The following is a 19,257-nucleotide window of genomic DNA, read 5'->3' on the forward strand; positions in this document are numbered from 1 at the left end:
TCATTTTCTTCTGTTTGAAGGAAAGCAATTTCCTTTCTTTAGGAGTAATTACTGATTAGATTTTTTGTTCATTTATTGGTACATTATTTCTACTGTTACTCATTTAGGTAAATATGATCTGTGTAAATTTTTGAATATTTGGCAATGCATTTGACAAAGATGCACTTTAATATTCTAACTCTGCAGACACAGACCAAAATCAGTGAGGAGTATTTTACACAATAAAATACTGCATGTGCAAGAGATTTCTGGACTTTCTTCCACAGAGATTTAGAACACTATAACAATTGTTCAGTCAACAGCATGGAGCAGCCAGAATCAATCAGCCAATAACCAGAAATACATATTCTCCCCAAAGCTCTCTTGCACTCCCCCGGTTAAGTCATCTTCCATCCCAATACTACTTTTCATTTTTTTACTGCCTCTCTTGTGTCTGTGTCAGCTGTATGGTGCCGTTTATTGCCAATGACATTCATTGCTGGTTTCGCTCTTTAGCTGGGCTACTGATTGATGTCGTCCCTCTGAGGGACCTCCGACAAACGATGGGCATTTATGCCTGTGGTCCCAGCAGACTTCTGGCAGAGAACATTCTTTAAGTGCTGTACTTGCCTGCTTTATGTGTTCCCTGGCAGCCTCATAAGTGTGTTTACCATGTAGAATAGCTCTATAAGTCCCGAGAGTCTTCCTCCATGAGTCTGCTAACTTTGGAATGGCAATAAGCCACTTTTGAAATGTCATTTCTAACAATGTAATGATCTGTGGGAGTGTATGTAGGTTTTTTTCAGTTAAGCATTTTTCCCCAAGCCTTTTATATGCAATGAGGTCTAAGCAATCCAGAGAGACCTTAGGATTTTATAGCTTTCTCTGAGAAAATAGCAGTTTTGAGATAATTAACCTCAAAATTCCTTAGTACTTAATTATTTTCTGTTTTGGTTGTCAATGAATATATTGCATAAAAGACATGTCTTTCTATATCCAATTCGATAACTCTGCACCAAAATAATGTATATCTTTAACATTCTGTGAACTCAAAAAACTAGATATGTCTTCAGAGTCGTTTTTTTGTGGTTATTACTGTGATATTTTAAATTATTGCAAAGCACTGTAAATGTGGCTGACCACTCAGGCATATTCAGTGGCAAAACTGCTCAAGCAGGTTTAAAACCAGAGTAGATTATGGGTGATTCTTACGGCTGACTGCACCTGCGTGTAGTCAGGCTATAACATGTGGCATGTTATCACTCCCATATTTAACACCTATTCAGTGAGGTGTGATCTTAAAACATAACGCAAGATATGTATTTAGCAGATAGGCTAGAATTCTATTAATTGGCAGAGTGGTGAAGCAGAGAAAATGCAAGGTTTTTAAAGGACATTTGTTCTTATTTGATGTGCCTGCCCATGCCACCAAACAATCTGAACAGAGTAGATGCAATTTTTTTAGAAGCTGTTCAATATCACTCTTAGTTAATGCACCTCTCAAATCCTCTGACATTTGAGGCATCTTAATTGGCAAGTCTCTTTTGTGAGTGTGTGTGTCTGTGTGTGTGTGTGTGTGTGTGTGTGTGTGTGTGTGTGTGTGTGTGTGTGTGTGTGTGTGTGTGTGTGTGTGTGTGTTCCAAGAGGTACCAGAAGGTGCTTGTACCTTTCGTGCTCACGCAATCATTTCTGTGCCTGAGGGATTTTGTGGGCTCTTCTGCTCTGTGCGCCAAAGCCATGGCACTGGCATCAGTACAGCAAAGGAAAACAAGGCAAGAAGGAAATAATCAAATGCAGCCCTCTGTAAGCTAGAAACAAGCACACTCACAAACTCTTGACTACAAATAATTAGAAAAGGTGTGAGATCAGTCAGTTACCTGTAATCAAGTTTATTACATCTGCTTTTCAGCCTAATTCAGAAGAAAACATGGGCGTTGTTTGTGACCATATTTATATACATTTCACAGATGGTGAGTGGAAACAGTGGTTCTCATGCAGGCAGACCCGGGCCACTTGTGGAGGCTGTCATTATTGTCATTATTCCCGTGATTATTGACATTATATCATAATTAACATTATATGTAAACCTTCAATATGGAGCATGCCCGGACGGTGTGATCTAAGTTGTGTCCTAAGCTAGTGGGTGTCTTTTTAAAATCACATCTCTGGCTCTGAGGTACTTGTCTATGAGCATTTAGGCCATGACTGTGACTGATGACATCTCCAGGAGAAAATGCTCTTCTCTACATTCCTGTTATTTCTCAGCTCTCACTCCTGTTCACCACACACAAAAACACACACATGCTCATGGAGCCCCCATGGTCTCCAGCCTCCTCCTTTTTATCATTCTCTCCTTCTGTGCTTCTAATATGTACTTTGAGTTTTAACTCCAAATGGAGATGGCCTGGTCTCTGTTGGAGGTCTGTCCAGTATCTCATCTAAACTCTGACTCTGTCAGCCAATTTGAAAACTATGTTTTTTGTTTTTTGAATGATAATTATACTAAGAATATTGGTAGGTCGTCTACATTTAAATAATATAAAATAAGTTTGCATGTAGACAAGCAGAGAAGGAGGCCATATTCTGGCAACAGTAGGCATGAATCCCCCTATTGACTGCACTCATAAACTAGCAATTAAGTTAGCCAGAAAGCTGAGATTTGATTGTGGTTATTTAAAGTGTGTATATAGAGGTATTTTTTCTAGGGGACAAATAATATTGTGCGCTGCAGGGTGTCCGCCCCAGAGTTTGCCAATGCATCATTACGCATATTTTTCTCTCATAGTCTACATCATTTTTTCTTCTCTCTTCCTCTGTGTCTTCTCTCTTGTCTCTGTCTATACTTCAACAGATTTTCACTTTGATTTAAAAACAAACTATTGGTATTTGACAGCAGTCAGCAATTGCAGTATGATAATACTATAGAAGGTTTGCTCTGCTGTCATTTGCAAGGATATAGCTACAGCAAAAATGTATCAAGGTGACTTCTATCTCAAGCGTAGTAGTATCCCAATACCACAGATTGAATTATTCCATTCCATGTGTTCTGCTCTCTGATTGGATTTTGTTGGTGTTCTCAGATATTTGAAGCACTTGGTTGAGCTGGAACACCTTGTTTGGTATTATTTAGATCAGATCACCATTATTCTCACAAATTGGCTGATTTTTCAGTGTCCTTGGCAACCTTTTGACTGATTGGTCAAAATGACCAGGGAGAACCTTTTATAATTTGCATTGATAAATTTCTCAGACAGCAACCAATTTGTGTGAAGAATCAGGCCCCTACATCATCCTCCTTCTCTTTATGACAAAACACGTGCCATGCCTGGAAAAACAGATTCAATAAGAATAAAAACAATTAGGCATTTATGGATTGATCTTTCATATTATTATGTGTTGGAGGTTGTTGCTGGTAGATTATACTCACTTGTCTGACCTACAAAAAGATTGCTGATTTAATTTAATCAAAAAATAAAGAGGTTAAGGTTGATAATGATAGAATTGGTATGGGTAATTTATTCATCCTATAGATTACTGCTTCCAGAAATAAATAAATGTGTAATTAGGTAGAGTGGGTGGTGGTTGATTATAATAACCCTGCCTCTTTAATGACACTTTTACTCTGAATATTATTTCATGCTGCAAAGCTTCAGTGGGAGGAATAGGGAAACATATGAGCCATTATAATGTTTGTGTGTGTGTGTGTGTGTGTGTGTGTGTGTGTGATGTTATTTTAAGTCTCATTAGTGACAACCAAAATGCAGCCATGTGCCTTTACTGTAGCCCTGCTCCACCCAGTTTATCTGCCAAAGTGGACAGTCCTCCATCAAAGCTGCTAGAACATTAGTCCCACATAAACGGTGTATACATGGCTACATTGCCTTTAGTTCATTAACTCTTGATGACAATCTCTGTCTGTGGCTCTGATTAAACATATTAGCATATAATGAAGCAAAACTAAAAACTAGAACTTGGAGTCAGCAAAATATGCTGGTCATGTTGTTTTTTGCACAGTCCATTAAGCATTTGAGTGTTTTATAAAAGTGGCTTTCAGTGAGTATAGATTTTGTTGGTAAAAGTTTCCAACCCCACCCATAGCACAGTCTGGCCACAGAATCTGTGATTGTATCTGTGTCTGGGAGGAAGAGGATATGAATTTAATGGTGGGTTGGGCTGTGGAACATGGATCTACATGCTAAACTTATCAGGCTAGCATATAGTATGAATAAAGAACTGGCATATTAAACGTTTTTTTTTATATAAAAAAACATAAATGAGTTTGCGCATTGCATTTGCCTGCTAAGTTATCATACTATAGCACATCCACATTGTAAAATTAGTAATCTGATCATAGCACTCATGGAGGTATGGCCTAATTTTATTTACCACAACAGAAGGTGGATCCACAGACTGCTAGGCCCTAGAGGGGTCAGGTCAGGAGGTGGTTGGGAAGTGCTGACTAAACACTATATGGCCTATATATCAGATGAGCAGTCCATAATTATTGCCCTCTAACTCAATTTATTTTGCTCACACTTGGATTGTAATTTGTTCCTGCATTCTGGAATGTTCTGGAGTATACTGAGAATTATATAGTAATCCAACCAGTAAATTTGATTTGCTAGAAAGCTGAAAGAAGTTGGAGGGTTGGGCGATAAATACAATAGCATCAAAATCCCACAAACAAAATGGAAAGAACAATATAAAAAAATCTTGAACCATCTAACTGCAATTGTCTTCTATAGTAAATATGTATACTATAAATGTGACCAGGAAGCTGAGCAGGATGCGGGGACAAGTTCGTAGGACAAACACATACATTTATTTAGACACGTCAACACAAGAATCATATGCAGGCTATTGGGTTCAAACATCGACCCACACAGACTCAGACACAAGACTTATGTACACACACGCTAACGAAACACAATGAGGAGCAGGTGTGAAACACAAGAAGGGTGTGGCCATACAGAGAAATGCACACACACACACAGGGAGAGGTTTGGGGGGAGGGGCCATACCGTGACAGAGCCCCTCCCCAATGGTGCGTCTGGAGCCTATCGGGAGCCAATCGAGCCATGGCCCTGAAACCCAAGCTGAATGGTGAGGCTGGGGAACCAAGCAACAAGACACAGGATAGCGGAGTCTGATCGGAAGCTGATGACGGTACATTCCGATCGGAGGCTGACGTCCGTATAGCCCCCACTTTGTTCATACTCCCCATAGCTCTCCCAATAGTCCCAGTAGGGGTAATGGGACCCCGCGGAGTCCGGACCTGGATACTGGTCTCCCTTGTACCAGTTCTCATAGTCCGTTAGGGGCCTGTAGGACTCCACAGAGTCCTCCCCTGAACTACACCCAGGGCCTACCCCCCAAAACTTTCCAGGTGCACTCTCCCCTGTCGTCGCGGTACTGACAGTGCCCAGGAGGGTTTCCCCGTAAGGGCTAGGGAGGAACGGTCTTGCACCTTCTTCTCCTTCTTGTTTTTCTTACTTTTCTTTCCCGGCATCCTTCGGCGGTTGATGTTTTTGTGATGAGGAGGCTGAGCAGGATGCGGGGACGAGTTCGTAGGACAAACACATGCATTTATTTAGACACGTCAACACAAGCATAACATGCAGGCTGTTGGGTTCAAACATCATCCCACACAGACTCAAACGCAAGACATATATACAAGCACGCTAACGAAACACAATGAGGAGCAGGTGTGAAACACAAGGAGGGCGTGGCCATACAGACGAACGCACACACGCAGGGAGACGTTTGGGGAGAGGGGCTGTATCGTGACAATAAAACTCAAATAATTAAAAAGTGCTTTTACACAGTCATTTTTACGGATTATTTGTATTTGGGATTGCAAGATCATCTTACATTTAAATCAATTGAAAATAAATTAGAAATACTACATCTTGGTGTCTAAGTCATGATTTTATCATCCTAACCATTGTACACACATACATTCTCACTGAGGGTTTTGGTATCAGTTAACTTCTGAGTGGGAACCTAAGACTCCCAAGGGAATCTTGGCACAGCTGGCCAAAGCCTTTTTATTTCCAGCCTTGCAAATAAAGTCCTACAGGGAGCAAAACAACCCTTCTTCTTAGATCACTGAGCACCAGAACAGGAAATCCCCTTCTCCCTAACAAAGTGCCATGAAATGGAAGTAGATAGCACAGGAAGAAAAATGTGTTTGGTCTGGAACTGCATTGGGCCAGCTAATTAGACATAAATAGCCATTGATTTATTGTTTCCTTACTTGCTATGTTTGAGTCTACAAATGGAACATGGCAGCACTGGGTTTGGGATTATGTAAAACAGAATCATTCAAGTCAAATAGCAGGTGTCCGTTTTCAGATGTGAGTATAGTTACTAGCTTTAAGTAACATCAAAATGTGTTCCTCTTCATTTCTTCATTTCATAGTAAATACTTAGAGGATTGTGCACAAATCTTAGGTACCCAAGAAAATTGTGTTTAAAGCTATTTCAAGCTATTTCTAAACAAATAAGTATGACCATACTTTGGCTGCTCTGTTTTTTCCCTGTCTAATTGATTACATAGTTTTGAAAATACTTAGGAAGGGGCACTACCCATTCTCTAAGTGGTCTTATTTATGTTTCTGTCTTACTTATGTTTCAGCTCTTATCATGCTGAAAGATTTTGTTTGTTTACTTGTTTGTTGTATTGGATGTTTGTTTTGTTGTTGTTGAGTTTGTTCTGATGGGTTTTTGTTTATTTGTTTTTCTTTTATTTCAAAAGAACCATTAATGATGCTGCAGGCAGAAATATCTAACATCTACCTATGTTTGCAACTTAATTTGAAAAACACAACAAACATCTTGTTACTTTTTACTGTATTAATGTTTGTTTACATTAATGTTTTATTATAGAAATGTTTATTTATGTGTTACATACTATTATACAAAAACACTTTTTGCCTAGATAAATACTTTATTTCTTATGCACCAATCAACCATAATGTTAAAACCACCTGCCTAATATTGTGTAGGTCCACTTCATCCCACCAAATCTGCTCTGACCTGTTAAGCCATGGACTCCACAAGACCTCTGAAGGTGCCCCATGGCATTTGGCAACAAGACCTTAACAGCAGATCCTTTAAGTCATGTAGGGTGGGGTTTTCATGGATTGGATTTGTTTCTCCAGCACATTTTTGGTTTCCCAAGGTGCTTGACTGGATTGAGATCTGGGTGATTTGGAGACATCTTGACCACTTGTTCCTCAAATCATTCCTTTTGCGGTGGGGCAGGTCATATTATCCTGCTGAAATCGGCCGCTGTCATTAAAGAATACTGTTGCCATGAATGGGTGTTCTAGGTCAGTAAGAATATTTAAGTTGCTGGTACATGTCAAAATAGCATCCAAATGAATGCCCGTACCCAAGTTTCCCAATAGAACATTGCCCAGAGCAACACACTGCCTCTGCTGGCTTGCCTTCTTACCATAGTGTATCCTGATGCCAACTCTGCCCAAGGTCCAAGGTAGGTGATTCACATGCACCTGGCCATCCACATGATGTAAATGAAAATGTGATTCTTCAGACCAGGCCACCTTCTTTCATTGCTCCATGGTCCTGTTCTGATGCTTATGTGCCCTTGTAGGTGCTTGAAGGTTGGCAGGGGTCAGCATGGGCACTCTGACCAGTCTGCAGCTATGCAGACCCCATAGCTGCATTGCACTGTGTCCTAACATAGACACTGTTTTCTGTCATAGACTTTTTCAGCGGTTTGTGCTATGGTAACTATTCCTTTGGGGAGCCTTTGCTCCCCATGCGCATCAGTGAGCCTTGGGTGCCGGTTAACTGGTTGTCCTTCCTTGGACCACTTTCTTTAATGTAATAGGCATTCCAGAGTTTGGGATTTTATCTTGCTATAAATCTGTGCCAGCTTTATTATAGGTGACAGATAAATGTTGAGGTTGAGGTGATTACTCCTAGCAAGTACTTATTTGCTGTATATTTTAAGATCATATTCTAAAGACATAGTCCAATTGTGTTTAGGCTAGGGTCATTCTGACGCTACAAGGTAAGAACTGAAGAGCACTCTACAATTACCCAACCTTTCATGAAGTCAGTGGTATACTTCCAGACCTGTTCACAGATTTCTGCCTTTGAAGCTCACCGAAGTGCTAAGAAGTAGATTGTGCCTCTGTGTTCCTAAGCTGATTGCTCTTCTTTTTCATGTGACCAAGCCAATAAGGAAGTCTCACAATGAACACCTTTGAAGCTTCAAGGCTTTCTGAATGTAAGATCGTACAGCAGTTCAGACTTGAGAGTGATTAATGACAAACTAAAAAAGATAGTCATGGATTGAAGGATGTCAAGGCCATTTAAGGTCATGCTATGTTGAGAAAGACAAGGACACAGAATTTACAGCACTATTGAGCTGGAGCAATTGACTAACATTTGTATCTTGGATGTAAACGAAAGCAAGGTTATTCAGCTTACTCAGAGAGCTTGTAGGATTTACATGTGTTAGTGTTTATATGTATACCTCAGTGGGTCTGAATGTGGATAAGTGGATTTATTGATTATTAATTTAGTTTACACTTTACCAATTCTGTATAATGAATTAGTGAGACTAATATCCTTTTCACATGGTCAGAAAGCATTCTAATATACAGCCTCCTATTTTATTTTCTTTCTTCATGAAGTTAATATATTTAGCACATTTGTATCTGTATACTTAGCTCTGAAAATTCCTATTGTAATTCATGGGAAAAAATGTAATAATCTGTTCACAAGCAACAATTTTATATTTTAATTATTTGTTTCTTATGAGTGTAATTCTTCATAATGTGCAGAAAGTATACATTTTAAACTTGTTATTCATCTATTCATGGGCTATAAAAGGAAATTTTATCAGTTCTGTGTTTTGACTGCTTCCCTGGGATGTCTTACTGCTACATCATTAAGCTCACTAGGTGCTAATGGCCTGGCTAAATGTGAGTGGATAATGAAAATCTATGTAGCTATAGCTGCTGTAATTTCCTTGAAAGACCAGGAAGGATTTCTTAAAATCTGAATTTGTTGGATCCCCAGGATCCTCAAGAGTTGATGAGTGTAAACATGCATTATATGTGAAACTGTCTTTGTGAAGTCTTGCGAGCTTCTGGTTGTTAATCTTTACACTGCTATTTTCATGGTCAGTGGTACCATCACTGACAGGTACAGGCTGATGTTTATGCTCTCTTATTGTAATTATTTTTGGGAATAACTGCAGGCCTATAATTTCCATGTCTTACTTAGATGAACCATATTTACCCTGGTCTTACCTCTCTCATTCCTAGAAGCTATCAATGACCCAGGAAAAGTGGCAATAACTGCTGGTCTCCAATCCGAAGCCCGATCCGCTCCGCTGTCACTATCAATCACATCAGTGTGGCGTGTTTGTTTCCTGTCGTTCGTGCCCAGGCTTTGGACCATTGCCGCTCAGATTGAACACGACTGGTGAGAGTGCGCTCTGCCAAAATGTGTGAGGGCTGCCAGAGAGTGCACGATGTGTCCGCTTTCCTCGAGGGACAAAGCGGACATGACAAGGCAATCTCCACACTGTCAGCATTCCCTTGGCAACAGCCACGGGCTTATTTATCCCCAAGGTTAATGGGATTGCGGCACGGTAACAAAGGTGGCGGACTGAGACAAACATGTGGCCTCTGGACTTAAGGGAATGCGATAGAGAGTGGTGCCTGTCACACTAAATGACTGGCCTGGCCACTACAGACGCTGCCTAAAGCATACACAGGCAATAAAAAGGGGTTTATGATTAATATTGCATGAGCTCCCTTCCAGAGCTGTATTTTAGGCTGCAAACTGCATATGTAAAGACATCTGCATCATCCCATCATACTGTACACTAATATATTTGGGAACATGTTTGCTCCTGCTAAAATCCATCCCAATCATTAATTCAATAAAATATTATATCTGATGTTATTTTTAATTTTATTATGTATCAACCCTCATGTTTTAGGGGCTCCTGGATGTAACACAATTATCAGTGGTTTAAGTATATATAATTTTTTACCAGATTATATATCAGTTTTTACCAGATTAAGTAATGTGTGATTTGTCTATAATAATATTAATGGTATGCAATTAAAATTTCTTTAAACACTATAAATAATTGAGATAATATATTGTCTAGGTAGTGATAGTGTCTCCCAATATGACAAATATAGGACAATACAAGGACATTTATTACAAAAGTTTCTCTCATTTTCATTATTGTCTGTCTACTCTTGTGTCTGTATGGGATTCAGATCACACAGAATTAATCCAATTAGTGTTTCTGTTAATTAGCCTGCTATTCTAAGACAGATATAATTCACTGCTTTCAAATTGTTTGGTGAGATTGCTCTGAATGCTAATTAAAATGCAGTGAGAATGATATGACTTGGCAGGACGTGACAGAGACTGTTTTGGGACCTGGTGAAAGAAGAAAGGAACAGAAATAAGTGCAGAAACAAAGCCGTTGCTTTTCCGCTGCTCTATAGTATGCACGTTTTATCTTGTGCTCAAGAAATGCTTGGTGGGCAAAATTCAGACTGCAAATACAACAAAACTCAACAGTACAAAGACATCTATTTGATCAAATCTTAGAAGACCGTATATGGTTTTACAGACATTAGTATTGTAGGAACTAGTGTTCTGTGTTTAAGCATACAGGGTCTAATAGCAGAAGAGAAATAACAGTTAAAGCGTCCTATTTAAAATGGTATTATTATGATATTATGAACAGATTTTGAATAGATTTGTTTAAGGTATTAAGTGTATCACAATGCACAGAGCAGTGAATTAATATTAATATATTAATATAATGAATTAATATAAAATAAATATTAAATGTGATCTACTTATGATGAGAAATTTCCTATAGAAAAGAAGGATGTTGCTGTACTATGTCTAACTCTTCATTTTATGACACTCGTTTAGTAGGCAGCTGAGGAAAAGCAAAAAAGAAAGAAAAAGTTTTTAGGAAAGGAGTAGAAGACGAAAGTAATCAGAATACATTACTGAGCATGTATAATCCTTTAGACTGATTAATGGTCCAATTTAATGAGGTAGTCCATAATCTGCAAAAATAAGCTATTTTAAATGTAACCTTCTTGACACTGCATTTAATACAAAATTCATAGGTAAATCCAAGCACATTCTCTGTTACTTTTAGATAAGATGGAGATTAACTGTAACCACATACTTTCTTTTTGTTTGAAAATACAAATATGTAGTGCAAAGACTCTTCACACTGCCATGCAGTCTGTGCATCAGTGAAAAATTCAAAAGGATTTTGAGACCTATGATATCTTAATTGCACTTAAATACTTTTAAATGTATTCCAGCAGAAAGTAAAGTTTCAAAGGCTTGGGAAAGAAAACGGGGTTAGCAGAGTTCAGGCCATAATGAATTCAATCAGTCTGCATACCTTGAATGTGACAGAAGTGTTATCCTTCAGCTTTATAATTTATAGAGCCAGACTGAAGAGATCTTGTTTTAGGCAGACCTGTGAAGTGATTTTCAGGCACAGAAAGTGTATTCTGTTTCTGAAATTAGATGAGAGTTTGGTATCAGATTACCCACCAAGCAAGCCTGTTACGATGAACCCTCTGTCTCTTGATTGATCCCCTTCTACATTTAGAGGGAAAACCCCTGGTCTTCAGATATGAAATATGACTTTACTATATCCTTACATAGGTGAGATGTGAAATATAACTTTACTATATCCTTATGTAGGTGAGATATTGATGAAGCTTTGCAGGCTTCCTGAAAGAGGAAGATGAATACAAACTATTTATCTGAAAATCAGATCGCATCATAGCACCATCACTACATCATAGCATGCAGTCTCTGTAAACAGCTCCTTAAAGAAAAGATGGGTTGAGCCCTTCTAGAAGGGCTAGTAAAATAACTTTTTCGTTTGTTTGTTTTATGTATGTATATATACACAGCTGACAGCTTATTTATCTCTAGAGAACTTCTCTGACTACAGTTGACTGGATTTGTGGTTGCTCTCTGAGCTTGTAGAGAGAACAGACTGGGACTGAGTAAGAGCTAAAGAACCTTACAGTGGCAGAAATGGCATGTGATATCACCATGCTTAGCTCATTTTTCATTGTAAAATACAGAGAACACTTTTGCAAAAACTAATACCATATTTAAAAGTTAGGAATTAGTCAATAATTCCATACTCTTATTTCTGAATCAGTATTATTGATCAATATTATTCAGTAGTCCTAGAATTGACATACGTTGCAAAATGTTTGAAAAGGACCGCAATATATTGCTAACAAACCCTGCCAGTGAATGTGTCACTACAATTCCTATTTCTTGTCACTCTCAATGCTTCTGGATGTCTTGTGGTCTTGTCATGTAATCGGAGTGCATGAGGCATTATGACAGCAGATCAGAGAGCGATACGTTCGTTTCTTACTACAGACCTGCGCAGTGCCAAAGTGCCTTAGAGCCTGGGAGAGCACAGCATCTACAAGATGTGCAGCACAAACGGGGGGCCTCATCACACTGTCATATAAAAGCGAAGGAGGATCTATCAGGCTGGCGGAACTGATGCAGTGTCACCGTCAATGCCGCAAACGCAGCAAGAGCCAATCGTTTAGTCCCAGACAGCAGAAGATTAAACAGACCAATGAAGATTTGTGTATAGGCAGGGAGGGACAGAGCCTGCAGTGTCTTTATATCAACAGAACAGAGTTTGTGGTCATTAGGCAAATGCTGCATAGCTGAAAATAGGAGGGCATGGATTCAGGTAAAAATAGTTTTACCTGAATCCATGCTGCCTACTATCCTCGGACCTTTTTCTTCTGCGACTGTTATTTGATACAGAGTTGGCAACCAAACAAAAGCTAGCCACCCCAACAAGAGGTCAACTTTGTAACATTCAGTATTCGTCAATGACATTTTTAAGTATCATTTGGGATCATTTTTGCTCATATAGCTCCCCAGTTACATATAAAGTAGGTGCTTGGGGGATTCATATGCACTTCAGATCATGGTGTTATCACTGCATTCCTGTTTCATGTAGGAAAATGCCTAGATATGACAGGCTGAAGCACATTCTAGCAGTTGGTAACATTCCCTGCTATGAAGAAAACACTACTGGTGACTGCTTTTCTGTTTCCTAGTTATGCTACTGAGATACTTAAGTACATTACCTGAAACTGTAAGCAGTCAGCAGTCATAATAGCACAGGTGTTAAGTGGAGGGACACTGGATCACTTTTGCATTCAAGGGAGCAGGATTTGAGAGAACTCTGACACCATCATGCTCTGATTTGTTCATTAAAAAACACTTGATGACTTTGAGCTTTATAGAGGCTTCAGCTGTGCAGTTCTTGAAATGAACTGTAAGGTAATTTGCTGTGCATGAGGCATTTAAATTCAACAGAGTTCCATTTACACGGTACACACAAGTCCCTATCAGTGAATTTTTTATTATTATTTTTTTAGTTTTTGGTCGAGTGATCGTACATTTACTTAATAGTTTTGTCAGCGGGAGTAGTCATAGCAGATGTCAGTGGAGTCTGGTATGTTTATTTGGATGCAAGAGTGCAAATGTGTATTCATTTTCCTTTGAAAATTAGTCTATTGAGCTAGGTCTCATAACAAAATGGTAATCATATGTGATAGCTACCCTTGTGTCTCTACTAAATTACTAAATGGGAAGTAAGTTGCTTACACAAAGTAAATGACTAAGTCAGAGAGTCAGTCTCATACTGTGAGTTTGACACAATTTCACTCAGGTATTTTAAGTTCCCGGCAGTAGTGCAGGAACCCTGCAGTGCACTGTGTGATTGGGCCTGGCGTCTTGCAAGTGAATTGGAGTGAAATCACTAACACCCAGACAAGTGGCTGCGCGTGGAGCTCCAGACCCCTGCCAGGTGGCCAGCCTGTGTGGGTCTGCCAAAACTTTACAAAACAAAACGCAGGTGGGTGACCTGCGCAGAAATTGATAGGAGGTGGGAGAGCAAAATCCAACATCCATACAAGGTTCACATTAGCAAAGAACCCTGAGAGTTGGTGGAGAAGGCCAAGGACATAACTGGGATCTGAACAAGGGCACTGTAAATGGACACATGCATCTCCGATGGCATCTCAGTCCTGGGCTGGCATATGTTCAAAATTGTGCAGATGCTTTTGTTTTTTTTTGTTTTTTTTTAAAGCTTTCTCTTTTTGTTGTTTAATGGCAAACCACTGTTAAAAGTGAAGGGTGTAATATAAATTTACAGTAGATGGCATAGTCTCAAACCCAACAGAAAGGTTTTTACATTTTTTTTTAAATTATGCATGTTGGCTCTAACTTCTCCTACCTGTTTCTGGAGCCAGTAAATACAGTCTGCTATTTTCATTTTGTGGAACACCTCATAAACAAAAGCTATTTCAAACTTGAAAAATGCAAATTAATAGAGAGCCAAATGAAATGCAGATCAATGAATGGAAGCTGAACAGGGAAGCAAAATGTGTTTTTACCCCCCCAAAAATTGTTGAATCAGAATTAAACATTGGGCGACTTGTTTCTTTAAGATCAAGTTGGTTTTACAAGCTGCAGTTCAGTACTTCCACCCAGTCTGTGGAAAGCTGGTGTCAATTAGTACAGCTCTGAGGAGACGTTCACAATGCAGCTGTGGGCCTAGAACTTTGAAATGACCTACTTGTCCTCTCATTAATTGGGTAAGAGGAGTAAGCTTTCCTTCACAAAAGAGAAGCATGACTTTATTCTCTCTCATTGGAAAGTGATCTGACCTTAATCTGTCAGAAGGAAAAGAGAGCTCCTACACACCCCCAAGGGCATTATGTCCCTGGCCTGGAGATGGAGGTATTGGATTTTAATCGGTCAGGGTATCTTAGGAGATCACCCGGATGTCAAACAATATCATCAAGTTAATTAGGTGGAACGGAACTCTGTCATGAGTTTAATGGCATTAATGTTAATACAGGGGAGACAATACAGTAGAATTAAATGTGTGATAGAATAAATGCCTATAAACTTTGAAGATCTATTTCAGTCAAGATTCCATGTACAAAAATCATAACTGCAATGATGTTAACTTATCAATGGCAATTATACATGTAATTAGTGATTGCATAGAAGTTATTATATTTAACATTTATTTCTAGCTGGATTTGCCTATAGATGAGAGTATCTTTGTTGCCCAGAGTGTCTCTGTATCATCAGAGGTCTGTTTCTGTGATAGCGTTGTGATAGCAACCCTGCTCATTTGGGGCTAATCCAAGGGGACCATTCCCACTCCCGCCCTGCAGAGCTGCTCAGAGTGTGTGGTAATGATGATGAAATTAGAGTGGATAGTTAGATTTTGTTTCTGGTTGTTTAGCTGAGAGTGTGTGGTTGCCATGGTAAAGCTGGTAAGTTTAGCTGAAAATAGAAGAGAGAGCTAGGCCTAAAATAGGAGTGATTAACTTTGGTCGCTCATTTCTGCCTCTCCAAATTTACGATAACTAACAGAGTAGTATGTATTAACCATAGTAGATGCAAAGATGGTCAATGGAAAAACAAACTTGACATTTTACCTAACATTGCTTTCTATAGATTAGTTGGATATTTTGCACTCGGTTTTTCTTCCTTAAGGGAAATGCTATGCATTTTTTTAACAAAGTAAAGAAAAGGTTTTCCAAGGTTTTCTAGTTTTTAAAAATGCTATAAAAATACTTGTTTGGTGATAAACAGGTTCAGTGTTGAGCATTGTTGCCAGAGTTTCAACACGATTATTATTGTGCTTACAGTGAGAGTATTAATATAATGGTTCTTAGTATGAAATGTGTGGGCTGGGCCCTATGTGAAAATCTAGTGGTTTGGCACAGGATTTGACATTTTATTCTGTGTATAATTAAATTACAATAGCTTCAGAAATACCCTTGTCCAAATTTATTCTTGCCCTTAAGTAAGTAAATGTGTTTAAATTAAGTGTCCTTTTCATACAGTTAGGCATTTGTAATTATTAATTATTTATTTCGGCATTTTTCAAATTTTATCAAAGTCATTTAATACAATGTTAACTCTCTCCTCCTCCATTGTTTCCATAATGCAGTCTCAGGAAAATAATCATAAATAAATAAAATGTTTAAAGACCTTAAGAAAATAATCTTAAATAAATAAAACGTTTAAATACCTTAAGCACTGGCAAAGCATGTATAGACTTAATTTCTACATGGATAGTGATATGCCTGCTGCCAATTTTAATGAAACCATAAATCAGCTCTGCTCCTGGTGTTTGTCGATCTCCTGCACTCGTAGGTCTCTGTCTTCGGGTGCCTGTGATGCTGATGAATATCAAATGTTAGCTCAGCCACGTAACTGGGAGGAGAAAGCAGGGACTGAATTAGCTGGTGTTGACTCTGTGCTCCACTTATTCACATTTACAGAGCTGATGTGGACTTTTCATCTTCAGCTGAGGGACAGTGAATAATTGGATGTTGTGTTGGCAGAAGGAGATAGCTGTGTTTAAGGAAATGATATTTATGCCATTGAACTCTTAATATTTTGACATTGCTATTTTTCATCTCAAGTAATATAGCATGATGCTGTATTTCTCCTAAAATGGTTGGCTATCAAAGGAGAATGTACTCTTTCCAGATGATGAACAGTTGTGTGATTGGCATGGCCAGTTAAGAACGTTTTGGCCCAGGAACTCAGAAGATGTTCTAGCAACATGTTTATTTTATTTTGTTTTATTTTATTTAGGTTTTAGGTTTTATTTTTTGTTCTTGAGGCTTATCTTTACTTGTTTATTTGTTTGCTTGTAAACTCTGATCAGTATACAGCAAAGTTATCAAATTTCAGAGTTTTATTTGATATGACATACTACCAACTAATTAAAAACAATATTAGTTTTAAGCCTAATGAGGTGAAGGTGACAAAAATGTGCTATTAGCTTTGCACAAATATGTGAGGTGAGAATATTTTATTCTTTTGTTTTCTGGTTGTGTATCTGTTCACAGGGGCGCATGGTCCATGGAGATGGGCATCAGCATACCCTGAGTGTGGCGAGAAGAATCAGTCACCTGTGGACATCCCAGATGAACAAGCCCAGATCTCTCAAGAGTGCCAAGAACTCACCCTGGAGGGCTTTGAGGTCAAGTCATCTAACAAAACATCTATGAAGAACACAGGCAAAACAGGTTAGACAGTACATGAGTTACCTTATAATATTCACATCATAATATCATATCATCATGTGTTGTTCCAGAAGTCACAGAAATTAATATTGAATTAATTATACAAGACAGATACTGCTATCTGTGGGTTACACTGATCATGTTGCCAATTACATCTGCAAAGAAGCCGACTTCTTTTATGACTTTTATGTCTTTTGCTTTACAACCATTTTTTTAATTTTTAAAGAATAATGAAATAATTGGCCTGTGTGAGTGGTACAAAGTTTTTCACTGCTATATTTCATCATGACACATGATTGCATCAGGTCTATGTTTGAAGTGAGCTGGCTAACTGCCCCTCCCCCCGTGCTGCAGATAAAGAACAAGCACAAACATATATCAAACACGCTTTCACAAACTTGGACACATCCCCATTGATCTTGGCCTTTGCTTCACCATGTATTGGCTTTGGATTGAAGAGCTCACTGGGTCCTGTTTAATGCCTGCTGTGGGGCTGAAACCTTGGACAGCATTTATGATAATGCTTGACAGCTGATATCACAAGCAAAAATAAACATCCAGATACAAATTAAGAGCTTCAACTACATATGTATATAAAAATGTATTTAAGCAAAATACATGCATCACATTTGTACTTTATTTGCTCTCAAAAGGGCTGCTAGGATTGAGGGAGTGTTTCTAAGCTTTAATGTGGATAAAGTCACCACACTGTGTTTCAGGCCGTACCCAGAGTGTATAGTACACGGCTATTATTTGTGATCCAGGATGCTTGTAGCAAACCCATCAGCACACTGTGCCCACTTTACACAGTGGGGGCTCTGCTTCAGTTTACAGATCACTGTATTAGATCCTCTAAACACCATGGCCTCTTTAGTGTACACAGGATCTTTATCCATCAACATCCCACCCTCAGCCCCCTGCACACACACGTGCGCATGCTTGTGTGTGTAGATGTGCAGATGTAAAGTCACCACAGGCCTCCATTTCATGCTCGCTTTCGTCTCCCTCTGTGCACTCTCTGCCGCGCCTCCTCAAACGCCACTCTCACCCAGTTTGTTTATTTGTACGCTGAGCCCCTCACACGCCCCAGGATTAAACGCCGGATCTGCTGGCTAAAGCTCGAGTGGCCGCAGACTAGCTCAAGTGATTCCCCACCATCCGAGCTAGACGCTGTGCTGAGGCGTCCACCAAGTCTCCCGTGCCTGCACGGGAGTGTTTGGCAGGCTGGAGTGTTATCAGATGTGGATATGATAGAGAATAACCTCCCTATTTGAAGCCTGTCAAAGTCTTCATTAGGATGTTCTTAAGGGTTTGTAGGTCCTCTAGAATGAATGAGGCCTACTTAAATGAACAGGAAATTGACAGATTGACAGATGAATGGGGAATTGACAGATAATAATCTAGGCTGTCAGTGTGTTGTTCTCAGTTCACAGAAAGTAAATAGTTCAAACCTAGTGTATACAGTTGCTTAGTTTGTGATGTTCATTTTTACTGATTCTCTTATAAACAATTTAGTATTCAACATAAACAATTTAGTATTCACCTCATCTAACACTGTGTTTCTACTGTGTCAAGATTTCTGTGAGGTAATTATTAACTACCTGAAATGTTAAGAAGCATATAATGCAAACAGGAACTCAGTTTGACAGAATGTGTTTACTGTAGGGCATAAAGAGTAATTAAAATGTTGGCTCTGACCATAGTTGGAAGACATCTCTCTAAGCTAGGGTTTACTTGCCTTATTATCTTGTCTCCCCCCAAAAAAAGAGATTTGTACAGAGGGGGATTTGTACAGGCTATTTGAAATTGTGGCATATCTAAATTAATATGTCATTTCATGCATTAAAGAGGAGAGAGGCCACTTTTAATGTAGCTAAATGTGACAGGCTATGCTTGAGGTGATGAAGTCATTGGAGACCATGTGGAACTCTTTTCAATGTGTCGCTTTCACCATTCTCCAGACTACAGGGTGCACACTGAGATCTCTCAGTGATATTCATTCTTTCAAACATTTTAAATGGGACTAATTAGGAAATCGCACTTGGACAAAGCTCCATTTGCCTGTGCGTGAGAGGATTTTTCATCTTAATTTGCTGCTGTCGTAGTCCTCCCTGCA

General features: G+C 39.0%; 1 protein-coding gene across 4 annotated transcripts in view; it reads left to right on the forward strand.

Annotated features, from left to right (window-relative positions):
• The window catches only part of ca16b (carbonic anhydrase XVI b), a 53,968-nt gene that overhangs the window by 9,673 nt on the left and 25,038 nt on the right, over nt 1-19,257 (forward strand). For all 4 annotated transcript variants that reach the window (XM_027010953.3, XM_027010950.3, XM_035524582.2 and 1 more), the window contains exon 3: nt 16,965-17,144. In XM_027010953.3, the coding sequence (XP_026866754.2) occupies nt 16,965-17,144 (180 nt within the window). The remainder of the gene's footprint in view (nt 1-16,964; nt 17,145-19,257) is intronic.

The sequence above is a fragment of the Electrophorus electricus genome, chromosome 7, assembly GCF_041902795.1.
Source record: "Electrophorus electricus isolate QZ-2024a chromosome 7, ASM4190279v1, whole genome shotgun sequence".
NCBI classification, from domain to species: domain Eukaryota; kingdom Metazoa; phylum Chordata; class Actinopteri; order Gymnotiformes; family Gymnotidae; genus Electrophorus; species Electrophorus electricus.